We start from the raw sequence: 16,086 nt of genomic DNA, 5'->3' as shown, positions 1-16,086 counted from the left end.
CTGTCTGTAGAGCTCTAGTTATCTCCAGGCTGGACTACTGCAACAGCCTCTTTCTAAATCGGCCTGCTTCTACTCTCTGCCCTCTGCAACTCATCCAGAACAGGATTACAAGACTTATCCTTGGCCTCAAGCCCTGGGATCTTATCTCTCCAGCCCTGAAATCTCTTCATTGTCTCCCAGTGGCTGCAAGGATTACATTCAAGACCCTTTGCATTGTCCACAAGGTTTTTGGGGGCCTGCTTCCAAAATACCTTCAACTCTCCCTCCGTAAATACCTTCCCACTCAAGCTCTTCACTCCTCCACTTCCAGCTCCCTCAGGGTCAGTCGCTTCTCCAAGGAAGGAGTGGGTGGTAAATCTCTTTCCTCGGCTGAGGCCTCCGCCTGGAACAGCCTCCCTGCCACTCTGAAGCTTGAGGAGAACCATCTCCAGTTCTGGAAGCTCCTCAAGACCTTCCTCTTTGCTTCTGCCTTTGCTCTCCCTCTCCCCTGCTGATCTGTCTGTTCGGCACCGTGCACCTGGTTTACCCTCTGATTTCGTGCTCAGGTCCATGCCCACCCAGCCACACACCTGCACTGCCCCTGGCAACACTTTCCCTTGGGCATGTATCTGTAACCCTACAGTCCCTTTACCTGCACTCACCAGACACCCCTTGTCTGCGTTCTAAACCTGCACTTGCCACCTTGCTAGCTGCACTACCTTTTGTTGCTTTTGTTATCCCTTGCTCAGACCTTTCCAATTCCCCCCTCTCCCTTGCACTTCCGCCTTTCCTCTCCCCTGCACTTACGTATTCTCAATGTCACTGGGCCTTGTAAGATCGTTGTTTTGTTCCCCTCGCTTGCCTCATGACGCTCTGAAACATTTGTGTATGAGCGTGATACAAATAAAATATCATATCATATAATAAGTGAATTCACTACAGTCATTCTATGGTTTCCCTACATATTGTATTGTTTTCTTTAGAGGTTACTAGTACTCTAGCCCTTCCAGGTTACCTATATGTTCCTGTGGCTTCAGATGGTTAGTTGCAATAAAGCGGTTGCACGCTTGCTCCAGGTAAACTTTGCTTTCTTGCGTTTCTGCATTTGGCTAGTGAAAAGGGAAGGGTTCTGACAGTATGTATATGTATCTGTCCTCTATCTACAAAACGATGTGTGCAGGTTCTTCGTGTCCATGTGTGTGTCTGTGTAACTTCGTGCAGGGATGCAAGTTTACTTCATGACTAACCTTACTATGTTGTGTTGCCACTAATGACGTCAGCACAGCTGGACATTCATCATTAGTCAATCTGGTCGAGTGATGAGGCACCTGTATACACAAAGACATCATCTGGATAGGGGTTGAACGTTGTCTAAGGGAATATCTGTTCCCATACCTGGAATACACTGGTCCACCTTGGGGTTGGCCAAACAGCGAGTGGCATCTCTCGTTTCTCATCCTTCGGGCTGTCATGCACTTAGGGGACACAAGGGCCATCCTGGGGATTCTCTCTTCAAGTTCAACCCTTTCAGAGTCCATAGACCACCACATAGTTTTGGGTTTCTTTTGATTTGAAAAAACAACCACCTTAGTTTTCGCTCCATTGGCCACCAAGTTATTCCTTAATGCATCGGAGTAAAAGATGTTTCGTTTTTGTTATAGGCCACACAGGGTCCTTGCAAAAAGTATAATGTCACCTGCAAATGGATCTTTAGATGGCCTAGCTTTTCAGGGTATGCCATAGACCATCTATGTAGCTCAGGTACATGTTGAAAAGAGTGGGCGCCAAGATGCAATCCTGTTTTAACACCAAGATGAACCGGAACTGGCCCAGATTCTGCTCCTTCCTTATTTAGTCGAATTGTCAGAGTGGAGTTGTGGTGCAGCAGGGCGATCAGCTGGACTAGCTTCAACGGAATGTTAGGCGCAAGGAGCTTATCCCATTGCCGCTCCCACACAACACAGTCAAACGGTGAAGAACAGTCCAGCAAGGCCATATAGATGTTACCACCCTGATTGGCTTTTACACCTGAAAGCGTGATAAGGTGTCTGAGTGACCCAGGAAACTATTTAGGTCTCATAACAGCAGAATAGCAAAAACGTAGCTCACTGCGTCGATCAGGGAGATTGGCCTACAGTTACCTGGATCAGCTGGATCTACCTTCTTATAGATGAGAACAATAATAGACTGGGACCAGGAAGGAGTCAAAGTGGGGCTTGGGGAAATAGGCCCAAACTAAGGGATCCTTTTTCAGGATAAACGGTGGGAGACCGTCCAGTCCAGGCACCCCTAGATGGTTTGAGTCTATTGATTGCCCACACTATATCATCTATTTCTCAAGGGTAAGGACCAGGGGCAACCAAGCCACCAAGGGGGCCAGGACAATTAGTGAATCTAGCCGGAGTGCTAAATTTCTTAGAAAAGAATAGCACCCAGGTATGTTCTTGGATAGAATCAGCAAGTGAAAAATTGCTAACACCCGATTTGTTGTTAATGCAGGCCATGAATTGTCTAGAGTTGAAATTCCAGCATGGACTGATTATCTCCCAAGTAGAGATAATATTTTAAGAATTTAACAACATTTCTGTGGCACTGGCAGGTGAGCCTTTTTTGCTTTAAGTACTCTACTTTGGAAAGGTCCTGACCCCTTAAAGACTTGATGTACCGGCATCTCTGCCCTTTGGAAAGTTTGATCCTCTGATCAAAGTAATGTGGATGGAATTTTTTTAGTGATCGTATTTCGGTGTCCAGGGATATCTTCTTGGTGCTTAAAATGATACACACATCCAGAGGTTTGTGGCGTAGTTGTACAGAAACCCCACCAATACGTGCCCCTTGCTCCTGAGACTGCATAACATCTCTGAACAGAAGCGTAGTTAATTTGTCATACACGCTTCCGTCCCAGCGACAGCCTCAACCACTCCCATCTGGTATGACTGGAACCAATAGGGGCCATACTTATTGCTTCATGGTTGTCGCTTTCAAGGTAAATTTAACTATGAGATGGTCACCTGCCAGGGGGTCTACAATGGTCAGTTTGCTACACTTCGAGTCCAGGGAGGAAGAGACAAAGAAGTAATCAATCCATAATGAGGAGAGGCATTGGTGCCAACTGAAGATAGGTGTCATGGTGGGTTTGAAAGCATTCAGTTGATGCAAGTCCCAACTGGACATAAAGGAAACCCATGCAAATCCCAGCATAAGACTCAAATTGTAGACATGGAGGGTGCATGAAAGCAGATTGTAACTATGACTACCTTCACAATTACCATTTGAAGTCATCCCCACAATGATTACATGGGGGTGACCCTCCAACAGCCAATTTTCAAAGATAAAAAGTTGGGATGAATGGAAATCCTCAATCGAATGCTTGGCAGGGTTGCAGTTTAAGTTGACTAATACAAATTTCCCAGATGAATCCAGCAAAACAACATGAATGGCCAAAATATCCTTACTTGCAGGCCACAAAGTTGAGTCAAGTTTTACACTAAGAGGAAAAAGTAGAATGCCCCCCCAAATTAAGGCACTCCAAAGACATAGTTTCCTGTATAAACAAGATATGCACTCATGCAAGTGGGGGGAGCCATTGCATACCTGCCAGAAATTAGTAAGACCACACACGTTCCACAATAGCAACTTGAGATCATGTAGGCTAGGATTGATTTAAGCCCTGGGTTAGAGACGCAAAGGTTTTGACAGCAGACCACCCATAACCAATCCTGAACTTCTTTGATCTTTGAAATGAGAGAGGTCTCAAAAAGGAAAGAAGGTAACGGAGGCAACACCAGACTATCTTGGGATGTCTGCGATGTCAATGCCAATGTAGGAGGAGTTAAAAAGGACTTTGCTGCGTCAGTAGAATCAAGTACACACAGATTGTAACCCATGCAGTGGAGAATAGCCCTTTGTCCTCGTACCAAATTGACCACAATGTCAGAGTAAAAGTAAGACACCAAACAATTGTTATTCACCAAAGGCAAAGAGATAAACTCAATATCCCCAGAGTATAAAGACTCTGAGTTCTCTCTCCAAGTTCATGATGTTCCAGAAGCACTCAGGACGTCAAAGGAGCGCTGTAAAAATTCAACATTAGGGAATAAGAAGAATCATTTAAAAAAGAAAATCAAGGACATTTGATGTTTCTTCTTGGCTCGTATGGAGGAAGACACACTTTCTTTGTTAGAGTAAAAGTTTTGAAAGAGCAATGTGTCTCTAAAACACATGTTGGACCACAATGGATCATGTGTTTGCCGCTTTCTTGATGAACAGAAACAGAATTTTAATGGATTTTCTCTATTAAGCTGGTGCAGAATGTTAAAACAAGGAAAAAGAAGAATGGTGGAATATTCTTCAATCAATTTCTCAGAGTTGTTGTATTGGGGATTCAAAAACCAAATGCACTGACTCCAGGTAGTCTTGTTGTACTCTTGGGTCAGGTCATTTTATAGCCGACCGCTTTCTGTGGTGAAGAGTGGTTGAACCACATTCATCAGGGCTTAGAATATGGGCCGGTGAGTAAAAGCCCTCTTCATTACTGTTGCATCGTTGTCTGCATTAATAATGTTCCTCTATCCTATCCATGTTGCTGGTTGCGCACAGAGGGGTAACAGGCAGCCAGAGACCTGCTGCTTGAGTCTGGGTCCGGTGGGCCGTGCGTGAAAGGTTCTCGATGCGTCCAGAGGCCAGAGGCCTTTAAGGCATTAAGTTTAGGGTGGATTGGTATGCGAAGGGAGTCTCAGTCATTGTGTGAATTGACCAACAACCCACAGTATAGCTCTTTTGGTGGGGTTGGGAGGGAAAAGGGAAGTAATGAACTGCCTATCAAATTCTCTACAATATGTTGTGGTGAAGTAGAATTCCCTATGAATAGAAGTAGAACTTTGGCAATACTGAGAGGGATTCCCTCACTGACTGGGATTTCCTCAGGGGACATTGAAATGGTGGAGTTGAATGAGGATGGTCTTTTCAATGCGTGCATAGTACACTTTTATTCTGAACTTGGATGGGATGAAAAGAGCTCACAAGGACCTTATAATGAGAGGCTATGATACCTCAGTTATTGAGTCAGTAAATGCTACTGGTTTAATATTGGGGCCTTTTCTGCTCCAAAATCTATGGTGGAGGGTCAGGAAACAATAAAAGTCCCGTGTACTGTCTGAACCACTGGGCAGAGGCATGTGTCCATTCCAAATGTGTACAATTTAAAAGAGAAATAGGACTGGCTACCAACCTCATAGTTGCATTTAAGGCACCTCAGCCCAGGTTTTTAGACATCAATAAATTTCACTTTTCAGTTAGAACACCCACATTTTTAACAATGATTTGAATCCTTGTATGTTTTTCAAGTATAAACTGAATGATTGTGTTTTGTTTCAAGAGAACTGGCTATCTGAACCCCCAAAAATAGATGGTTTTGAGATTGACATTAATAAAGCTAGGAAGAGGTTTAAGCGCTGACCAGCTGGTTGCTCTCCCTTAGCCATTAAGAACAATCTGTGTATTCTCAGTAAGGAAATTCATTCAGACACAGAGGCAGTATTAGAGTTGAGAGTTTGTTTGAGAGAAGGCCTTGAATTCTGAAACATGCTTTTGGTCAATCTGTATTGCAATCCATTTGCAGTTGAGGATAGCTTGATCTCTGGACTGATCCAAATAGAATCTTTTTAACATGTTTAACTCAACACCCAGAACCTTGCATTATCTGTGCTAGTGATTTTAACCGCTTTTGTGTAGATGAGAATCGGGCAGAAGCTGAGGATCACATACCCTCCTTAAGTTCTGTACATTTAAAGTGTTCAAAGGGAAAAACTGGCATGGGGGTGGGGTGGTCTCTGTTTATGCAGAAATGCAGAATGTTCTGATTGAACAGAAATATAACAGGAGACATACCTTTACACCGAACCTGGTTTGGTCCCTTCTCTTCTTCCACTATTGATTTTATTTACATTTCTAATTTTATTTTGGATAGGGTGCTTTCTTTGGAAATCCTTCCTAACAACCGTAGCGATCATGCATTTCTGGTGCTGTCAGTTAGAATTTTCTGTACCATGAGATCGGCTCTGTCTCGTCTAGTGCCAACTTAGAAGAAAATAAGGCTGGCAATATACTTAAGTTGGGTGGCAAACCTTTGCTTCAATTTAAGGCTAAAGTCAGTCGCGATTAGGACGAGTTGTCCGTAAGGGATAAATGGTTAAATTGTGCCACCAATAGTTTCAGCATACCTTACAAGCCTGGAACGAGGAACGGAAACGGTTTCAACTTCTTTTTGGAACAGAAACCCTTTGCGGCATTACGCAGAGGACAGTTCGACATGCATATTAGAAACCGTATGCGAGCCACTCGACAGGCCGAGAAAGCTATCATGACCTCCCGGAACATGGGAACTGAAGCAAAAATGTTAGCCTCTAAGAAAGAGAGATAGTTTCTTAGTTTCTTAAAAACTGGCTGAAATCTTATAAAGTCCAGAAATATCATAGCCAGAAGTAGTCGGAATTTGCTTGTTGTTGCTGGTTATTGAATGGTTGTTAAATGGTATGGGTAATCATCAGAGAATAACACAGACAAATTGTATTATGGAATCAGATTGGGCAGTCTTTTATTCTAACCTTTTCTACAAAAATGTTGAATCCGAGGATCCACTAATAAGGGTACCGTAGGTCCTGTGGAAAATTAATTTTAACTGTGGAGACTTATAAATTGCCCTATTTAAATTAAAATCCTCAATTGCTTGCGGCTTCGACGGTCTTTCCAATATTACTTTGAAGAGTAAGACAAAGTCAAAGATTCTCTTGTATCTTTTTTCTCATATTGTTAGTTATATGGAATATCTAGAGTTGTTGGCAGTTGCTATTGTTGTCCATATGTACAAAAAGGGCAATCGACATCTGCTTCAAATTATAGGCCAATATAGTTAATTGACTCTTCATTAAAAGTCTGAGCAAGTTTTGTTATTAAATATCTAGTCCAATGGGCGTAGGAGACGCAGCCTAACATTTTTCAAAATGGTTTCAGAAAGGGCGTGGGCACCTCTACAAATGGTTTTGTTGTATCTCTTTTACAGTCAACTGCCAATTTGAACAAGCAGTACTCCCTATATCTGGACTGCCTCAACCTTTCGTCTGCCTTTGATGAGGTGGGTAGAGACCATCTGTGTAGTAAATTAAGTAGTTGGGTAATACCTCAAGGTTTATAAACTATGTTTTTATGTTCCACTCTAAAAACAAGCTGATAGTTAGACTTAACTCAGACCGTCTTTTATCAAGGTAGGTTACGGTTGGTACCGGACTTGGACAGCGGTGCGTCCAGGAGCCGATTTATTTTATAGGTATCAGATGTGCAACTTGTATTATCTCAAGCCTCTCTCTGTCTTCCAGGAATAGGGTCACTAGAAGTGGGCTGGTTAGCCTACGCAGACGATCTTATTTTGATGGATGTAACCCTGATTGGACTTCAGAGAATGATGTTGATGTCAGGTTATTTAATTAAGAGCAAGCATTTAATTAATCCACATAAATCCAGTATTTTGTGCTATAATCCCTCTAAATAAATCTAAGGGTTTTACTTAGTCGATTAATCTAATGAAAATTCTGGAAGCCTAAAGACTAATTTATTTGGGCTATCTTTTTTCCCCAAAAAGCGTTTGCCTTTGGTGAAGCGCCATCTTGATGCAAAAGTGGAGGTCTTTATTGCACTTATGAGGGTGATCCAAAGGATGTTTTGTTTTTACTCACTATTACCTGTTATACAGTTTTTAAAGCAAAAGTATCTCCAGCTGTCCTTTAAGGTTTGAAATTACTTTCTCCGTCCACTAGGAAATGGTTGGGCATTTATGAGGATAAAATCTGGCGCAAGGTCCTGAACCTCCCCCTGCATGTTCCAATTGAAGCAATTTGGTTGGAATTAGGCCTTCAATCTTGGTGAATCTAATATAAATGGAACAAATTAAGTGTTCAGCACAGATTCTATAGAAAGGGTACTACCAATGTGTTATCAAGGGAGTCTTTAAGTTTGAAATCAGACAAGTCCTTGATCGAGTTTTCAGTAGAGAGTGAATACCTTCTAAGAGAGATTGAGATTACCTCTGAAATGGACCTCTCTATTGTAAAGAAAAGATTGTGTGCCCTAGATAGGAGTTACTCGTTTGACCACCTTAGAAAATTGTCACTATTTAGGTATTATGTTCGCTTTGTGGAAGTGTCTCTCCCTTTGTTTTCTCCTCAACCTTATCAACTTAAGACACCCTCTTGTTCTTTTAGGGCACGGCTGCTAAGATTTAGATTGAACTGTTATTCCACTTTGGAGGTTCCAAGCATTTGTTTGGTTTTTAATAATTGTTTTTGTAGGCTCTGCAAATCTAACGGGATTGAATCCTTTTTTCACTTACTTTTAATGTGTGAAATTCTTGTGACCAGGAGAATGTTTTATTTTAGTTATGTTGTTTACTCTGTTGCTGCAGTGTTCTCTGAGAATGTATGGCACAGATGATTAATGAGCACTTTACATCTATCACATGTTATTGCCCTTTTATATTTTGCAACTGAAATGTGTGTTCTTCTTGGATATTCAGAATTAGCTAAAAATGTAATGAGTTTAACGGACCGATTGAGGAATAATTATTGAAGATTCATAATATACTCTTAACCTTTGATGAATTTTAATGGCTATTTTCGTACTTGTGTATTTTATTGAATTGTTGCATTTGTGTAATAAGATTGTTTTGTGAAAGGTTTCCTGACTGAAACCATACCATAATAAACATTTGAAATTAAAAAATAAAATGAATGAAAATATTGATGCTTACATGTTTTTATAAGCATGGCATGAATGACATAATAGTCTACAGTATATTTTCTAAACCAACTATTTACTTTCTCTGTTTTTATTTCCTCAATAGAAAAACAGAAACCTATGATGAAGAAATCCAGAATCTATATGAAGAAATGGAACAGCAAATTAAAACTGAAAAAGAACGATTCCTCCAACAAGCAAGTCAATTTCTTATTTCATATTTGTGTTATTTCACGCTTGTGTGACATATGTCAAGCTTCCAACCATAATTCAACTAAAATACTGAGCCCAAGGGTAAACACCATAAGTTTGCTTCAAGTAAATATTGATTCATGTAATAATTCACAATATCCATAATCATACTAAATTCCTAGTTGCAATGTTCTAGTTTGCTTCAGTATTGCCTGTCTGATGATAATGTTACTCCTTGGTTACGACACTATGCTTCAACACAACAAATAATAGTTTGTTTTTTGCCAACATGTGTTTCACAACATAGGTCCAACAATTATATAAGAACTGTTGCGAGTGCCTCTAGGGCTTTAAGATTATTATATTCAATGTATGCTTATCTGCTGGTGTCTCATTCGGCTTATTTTACATCAGACAGGTTTGTCAGATGGAGAGTTAGCACAGGAGAGGGAAGGAAGAGGAGAAAGGGAAAGTCTTAAGACGTTTCTGGAACTTAGGAAGATCTGGCTCAAGTCTGAAGGGGGAGGGAGGCTGTTCCCGAGAGAGGAGCCAACCGAGGAAAGGGATCTACCTCCCACTCTCTGCTTGGAGAAATGTTTGATCTACAGAGAGTTGGAGCCAGTAGACAAAAGGTCTCTGGCAGGGGGTATTTAGGGAGGGAAAGCTGAATGTAAAGAGGTCCCAGGCCCCAGACAACCTTGTGGATAATGCAAAGGGCCTTGAATCTGATTTCCCACAGACATGCCCAGCACAGCTCACCAATCCTCCTCCCCATAACATCAGAAGATGCAGGACTCTACGGACCTCCCTATTCAACAGAACATAGCATTTTCACACCCACCCCGCCTCCTCCTCTTCACCTAAGCAGATGTGAGGCTCTTGGTCCTTCTCTGTCCCACACAGACTCCTCTGACCCCTCACTCCCCCTCCCCTTAGACTGAGAGGAGTATGCAAATGGTCAATGTCCCAACATCTAGGAACCCCTTAGAGACTGTTAGGGTTGGATCTGTGTCGGTCACATGTTGTTCAGTTTGAAATATAACTGACTCTGCACCAGCCCTAAGGGTTTTCTTGAATATTCCTGTGGTTGAAGCATCCTCCACTTACCCTTTCACCTACTCACAACCCCAGAAGGTGTAGATATATATACCTCATCATAAAATCTCACTCTTCACCCCTCCTCCCCCACACCAGCAAGCAAAGGCTCTCTAAATCTCTCTCTCCCACAAAAACAGAGTTCTCCTATCTCTCACGCCATTCCCCTGAAGTTAGACTGTTCAAATAGGGAGATTTCTAAGCAGGTATGTGCACTTTAGTAGTCAATATGGTTTGGAAATGCCAGTCATATGCCACTCAGCCTACAATATAATTCTTCCACTGCCCTATTAACCTATAAGAGGCACCGGCCAACCAGACTAATTTTGCAGCGGGTTAGTCAACTTGTGCCTGTCTATCTTTCTCCCAGTTGCAGCCATAAAGAAGGATTTTCCTTGTATGCTCCTTACAGCCGCAGCACGTGATCCTTTTCTCCTTATCCTCTGTGCCAGTATGTCCTTCAGGGGTACTGGAGAGAGTTCATTGCATGCTGCTACCGTTTTAGAAGACTTCCAGTTCTCCATAGGCATGCCCCCCCCTCCAGAAACAATACAGCCTCAACTCTCACTCCTCCCAACTCCCTTCTCTCCTCTGCATAGTCATATGCACTTTCAGACTGGCATGCTGGCATGTAATAAAAAATACTTTTAGCCAATGTTTTTTAATCTCATCTGTTCTAGATCATACCCCATGTCTAACACTAGGAAGGGACTGTTGCATTCTGATGAAAAGTAACAAGAAAGTATCCACGCTCTGTTGAATAGCTGGATGTATGTCTTTACCTCATCAGCATTCAATTCTCCATAAATTAATTTAGTCACTTTGACCTCGACCTCTTCATAGCTTCACTACTTCTGTCATTGACTTCTTCTAACATTCACTTCGTCATTACAGGGGTAGACCCCCTGCACACTCCTTCTTTCCCAAACCATATTCTTCCCTCTAACCCTCTTTTACCCCAACTCTAACCTTCCATCTAGCCTTACCATATCCATTGCCACCTTGACAATGTGAGGATGCAGACAAAGCAAAAGTAAGAAGATGTAAATATGTGACGAAGTGAATGTAGAAGAGGTAAGTGTTGAAGGAGAGTTTTTGGTGATATAAGGGGGGGGGACGATAATAGCTTATTTATTTATTTAATTGGGTTTATATAGGTTTCTAAGCACAGATCGGGGATTCGAACATCTTTTGCTCTGCGTGGTCTTGCTTCCAAGACCAGCGCCTTGCCCATGTGCTATCCTCCGTTGACACTGTTCAGTTGTTTTCAGCTCACTTCAGCTGACTTTTTATTTGAAGTTGAAGGTTGTTACATCCATAATTTTAATGTAGTCATTGTTATTAATTAGGTTTTAAATGTATGGATTTGTTCAAATGAAATATGATAAAAAAGCATGACTGACTTTAGAATGACTTTGGGAAAAGGAAATACCTGCTTAGACAGACCCCTTGTAAAATTGAATCATCCGCTGAAAGGACAATCTTAAACCTAGGGTGTGCTTGTGATTGCATGCGCAAGTCCCCATCCGGTGAAACAATTATACTCTTCCAAGTCAATAAAACCGTTGTTCCACAAGTTTATCCATCTAAAGGGTTTTATTTCTTTATTGAGCTGCTGAAACTTTGCTGACACATGATTCAACCTGATCGCTCTATTTCAAGGCTCAAGTACTCTTTACTTTTGAAGATCCAATTGTTGTTCTTGCTATTAAAGTCCTAATGGAAATGCTATCACAGCATCTGTGAGTCCCATCTGTTATAGGTTCCTTTGTTGGCTAAGGTAAAAATATGTGCTCCACGGTTGCTTCAAATGTCACTTGTGTACATAATGACATGTCAGACTACACCCATGTTGCTTTCAAAGTTTGAGTAGTAGCCATATTCGGTGTTCGCGTGCCGCAATGTTTTCACCAGGTGAAAGGGGCCTTTAAAATTATATTGAGCCATTTTCCATTGTGCCTATTATTTTTCATGCACATTTGTTAAAATTATGGATTCTCCCCGAAGCAGGTGAACTTTAAGATGCATGCTCAACTTCAAAATATTGTTCTTTGTTAGAATTAGTAAGGCAAAAAGACTAAAACTCAGCTTGCCTTTCCTTGGTCTCAAATTTAAACTTTTCATTTGCTTGGTGAGCCAATGAAGGTGTGCAGGTATAATGTATATTTACTTAGCTACTCAGCTCAACCTGCCCACATGATACACCTCTGGATATTTACTGTTTGTTAACCAATATTGATTCACAAGACACAAACCAGCATAACGCTCCACTGCGCCACAGCTTTAAAGCAGTTTAAACTAACTAGGAAGCGTGAAAAATATTTTGCCCATTCATTTCTTTTTTGTTGATCTGATTTACTGTTTACTTGGGTATTCGTATGTGTTCAATAGATTTCTTGATTACTTTAATTAATTGAATCCATGTATAACCTGGGGTATTGAACAAACCATAGTATAGATAATTCACAACCAGGTTCTTCATGATGCTGTATAAAAAACTATAAAATGGAACGAAATTATTGAGAAATTGTCAATTAAATGATGATTTGGGCAAGAATCTTTGTCTTTTGAATCAATATATATTCACCAACCGTAAATGCTCAGTGGTGTATGTGATGAATCCAATGGAGTCATCACGGATTCCCCAGCGGTAACGTCCTCCCTTGTGGCCAGTGGACGGCAGCCGCTACCTGATCCCAACCCTGGGGCGGCTATCTGAGGGAGGATCACATGGGAGGAGACAACTACCAGTGAGTTGCCATGACTTCATTGGATGAGACATGGTATCCCCATTTGTCCTTAGAAAGACCCCCTTATACCGAATACCCTAATGGCCTATTGCTATGTGACTGTCTCCTCCCGTTAGGAAAAATATCCAAACATTTTTCCAACATCCTTTAGAACAAACTCTTATTCATGGTCTGAAAAGTAAAAGCTCCCAGAAACCCTTTTTCAGTTCTAATTCCCCTTCATATAGAACTGATCCTTCATATGGAATCGTTGAGAGAAGTTCTCCAAGTACTGTGCATCAGTTGATATCAGTGGACTGCAATTCCCACAACCACTGAAGTACTGAGACGAGGAGGATGAAAGAAATGAGGCAGAGCATGAGGAGCCACAAACTCAATGAGCGTGATAGTTGTTTTGAGAAAGCACCTATGCACGGGATATTTAAAAAAGGAAACCAAACTGTTGGAAGAGGCTCAGGAGAAGACATTGCATCTCCTTTGGAGGTGTGCGGAAGCTGGAGGCACGGGTCAGTGTGGTCGGTTTGAACCATAAAGTGCTGAAGTTCAGAGCTGTAAACCACTGCTTGATGTGCACCACCCAAGGGAGAGATCATCCGCCTTCAATAGCCAGGACATGTTTGAGTGCGTCCCTGTACTTCACTAGTTCAGGTGTCTCCAAGAACCTCACCCAATGTAGGACCAGCTTGAGGCTCACATGTTCACATTCCATATGGAGTGGAGCACTAGGATAACTTTTTTGGAGTCTTAAGAAGGTTTTAAAAAACTTACTCTCAATAGCTGCTAGCGGCTGGCAGTAAATGTTGCCCCATATTTGAGCTCCATAAAGTGCTGATGAAAAGGCGTGCACATTGTAGATCACAATAGCGGGAGCCACCGCCTACCCTGCGGACACCCCCGTGGCTGGCAAAACATGTCCTGACACCCCCATTGTTCTTATCCAAGTTAATAGATGATTTAGCAAGTTGGACTGAGCACGAACCACTTTCTGAAAATCTGATGCCCAGATAATCATAGAAAGGGCCTTGTTCTAACCTGTGACCATGCACCTCCGTCTTCAAGTTGCAGTATTTAGAAAATGTAGGTCTGAACACCATTTCCTTGGTTTTGTCTTTGTTCCTTTCCAGGCTCATCTGATTACACTTCTAACAAAACAGTTTAGGCCAAGGCCCACGAGGGTGGTAGAAAGTAGTAGCAAGTAATATAGCGCCATTATCAAAGAATTGTGCCGCTACCTAGTCTGGGGGATTCAAAGCAGTTCACAGAACAGTTTGCAACTAACTTGTCAATAACTTCATTGATGTAGATGCAGAATAGGAGTGGGCCAAGGACACATCAAACAGGTCTGTAACCTTCCCTGCCAGGCCCCAGCGTAGGACCGCTTTATTACTGGTGTACAATGGTCGAATAACTGTATATCCATATTTTTAAGTACTTGCTAGAGTAGATTTCTTGGTACACCATCGAAGGCGGTCTTCAAATCCGCAAAGACCACCTAAATCTTTGCTTTATGTAAAACAGTGTATACCTGCAAGATTTAAAAAAGCCAAAGCACTGATCAGGGGTGCTATTCCTGGCTGGGATATTGATCGGTAATTGCCAGGGTTCTCCCTTCCTCCTTTTATTGGGACTATCTCGGCCCCATGCCGAGAATGTGGGACCCTATTTAATTTAATCACTGCATCAAATAGCCTCCATAAGACTGGCGCACACACAGAGGGCTCATCCTTATATAGATCAATGGGGATCTTGTCAGGTCCGGGGGCTTACCGGCTTTTTGACTTGTTAACAGCTTCCTGAACCTTAACTAATGAGAGGCTAAAGCCCCATGCTCCCACCCTGGATATGGCCCCCATCAAATCCACACACTCCACTTCTTCAACACTGATAACTGGGCTGGCCCCATATAGCTCTTGGAAGTTATTCCGCCAGGTATCACCATGCACTTCATTGCCCGATACATGTTTCCAGAATGCTGCAGAATCTCCCTTCTTTACTGCCTCCAGCAAGTCCTCCAACTTCACTTTATTTATTTATTTATTTATTGAGCATTTGTTAGGCGCGTATACAACAGAATAGTCATTCCAAGTGCCACAAGGCAAAATGGGGAGGGAACAAGGGAGTAAATAAGAACAGTACCACACACTTATGGTCCTACTAGGCCTTAATGCATTTGGACATGCAAGTGCAGTGAAAAGACGTGCAGGAGAAAGGGGTGGGTTGGAGGGAGGGGGGAAACATTTGCGAGGAAACACGCCAGTGAAGCTGTTTCTGCGACAGCCAGCAGCCGCCTAAACTAACAGCTGACTGAATGGGTCAGGGAGAAATACTCCTGAGAAAAGAACCTTAGAATAGTCCGGCAAAAAGCGGAAATGTTCTGTGTGGCAGTGTCCGTTGAAAGCACGCTAGCTGCAGGTCACCATTGAAAGGAGCAGTTTGATTAATGCGCCAGGAAGGAATTGAAAAACTTAATTGCATGTCGGCACAACAGTGCGGAAGTCACGTGTGGAAGAATTCCCACGCTAATTGTGAAAGTGAGAGGATAATTAAAAAGTCAAGTCATAGAAACCTGGCTGAAATGCTAGGAGAGGGTTGCAGCAGTTACGAGTGCAACCTTAATAAAGAAATAACAAGGAGGACTGCAGAAAGCAGAGGCAGTCTGCCGCTCGAGTGCCTTACTAGCACTGTTGAGAAGAGACTAAGGGCAGTCACGAGGTGCATTTTGCCGATGATGAGCCGCAGAGATGCTAAGAACATCTCAATAAGTGCAGAGAATTAAGAATAAGAACACAGTGGGATGACGCTGTAACAATATACAGCTTTAAGAATAAAGAGACATTACATTTAAAGACAAGCGGGAGCCAGCACGCCCCTGAAGAAATTCCTAGACATGGAGTTTATTAAGAGAGGAGTGGAACATGTAGGGTGTATGTGGAATGAAGTATGGATGGAATGAATAAGAGGTTTTAAATAATGATTGGTTCATTTAAGCCTGGTGAATTGCACTTTAAATGGAATGCACTAGCATGTTGGTAGATTGCTTTTCTGAGGAGCTGACTAGCGCGTTCTGTAATAGCCCTTGCACTTTGTGAAAAATTGTGATGAAAATGGGAATGTTCTCGTAACCCGCTTTGTTATGATAATAATGTCTTTTATAACTATAAATTGCAATAAGGGAATAAATACATTATTCATAAATATGGTGGAGCACAGCGTGATGCGAAGAGGAAGAGCAGTATTCTTCATCCCTTGACCTGAGAGCATTTATGTATTTGAGTAGTAGATA

General features: G+C 42.0%; 1 protein-coding gene across 1 annotated transcript in view; it reads left to right on the top strand.

Annotated features, from left to right (window-relative positions):
• CRACR2A (calcium release activated channel regulator 2A) overlaps positions 1-16,086 on the top strand; it is a 957,312-nt gene that overhangs the window by 574,487 nt on the left and 366,739 nt on the right. Inside the window, exon 6 of the mRNA XM_069628295.1 lies at positions 8,873-8,963. Coding sequence (XP_069484396.1) covers positions 8,873-8,963 — 91 coding nt within the window. The remainder of the gene's footprint in view (positions 1-8,872; positions 8,964-16,086) is intronic.

This window comes from Ambystoma mexicanum, chromosome 12 (assembly GCF_040938575.1).
Source record: "Ambystoma mexicanum isolate Mex_15411 chromosome 12, UKY_AmexF1_1, whole genome shotgun sequence".
Classification (NCBI taxonomy): Eukaryota; Metazoa; Chordata; class Amphibia; order Caudata; family Ambystomatidae; genus Ambystoma; species Ambystoma mexicanum.
Note: the sequence above shows the minus strand (reverse complement) of the source record. Positions and strands in the feature narration are given on the sequence as shown.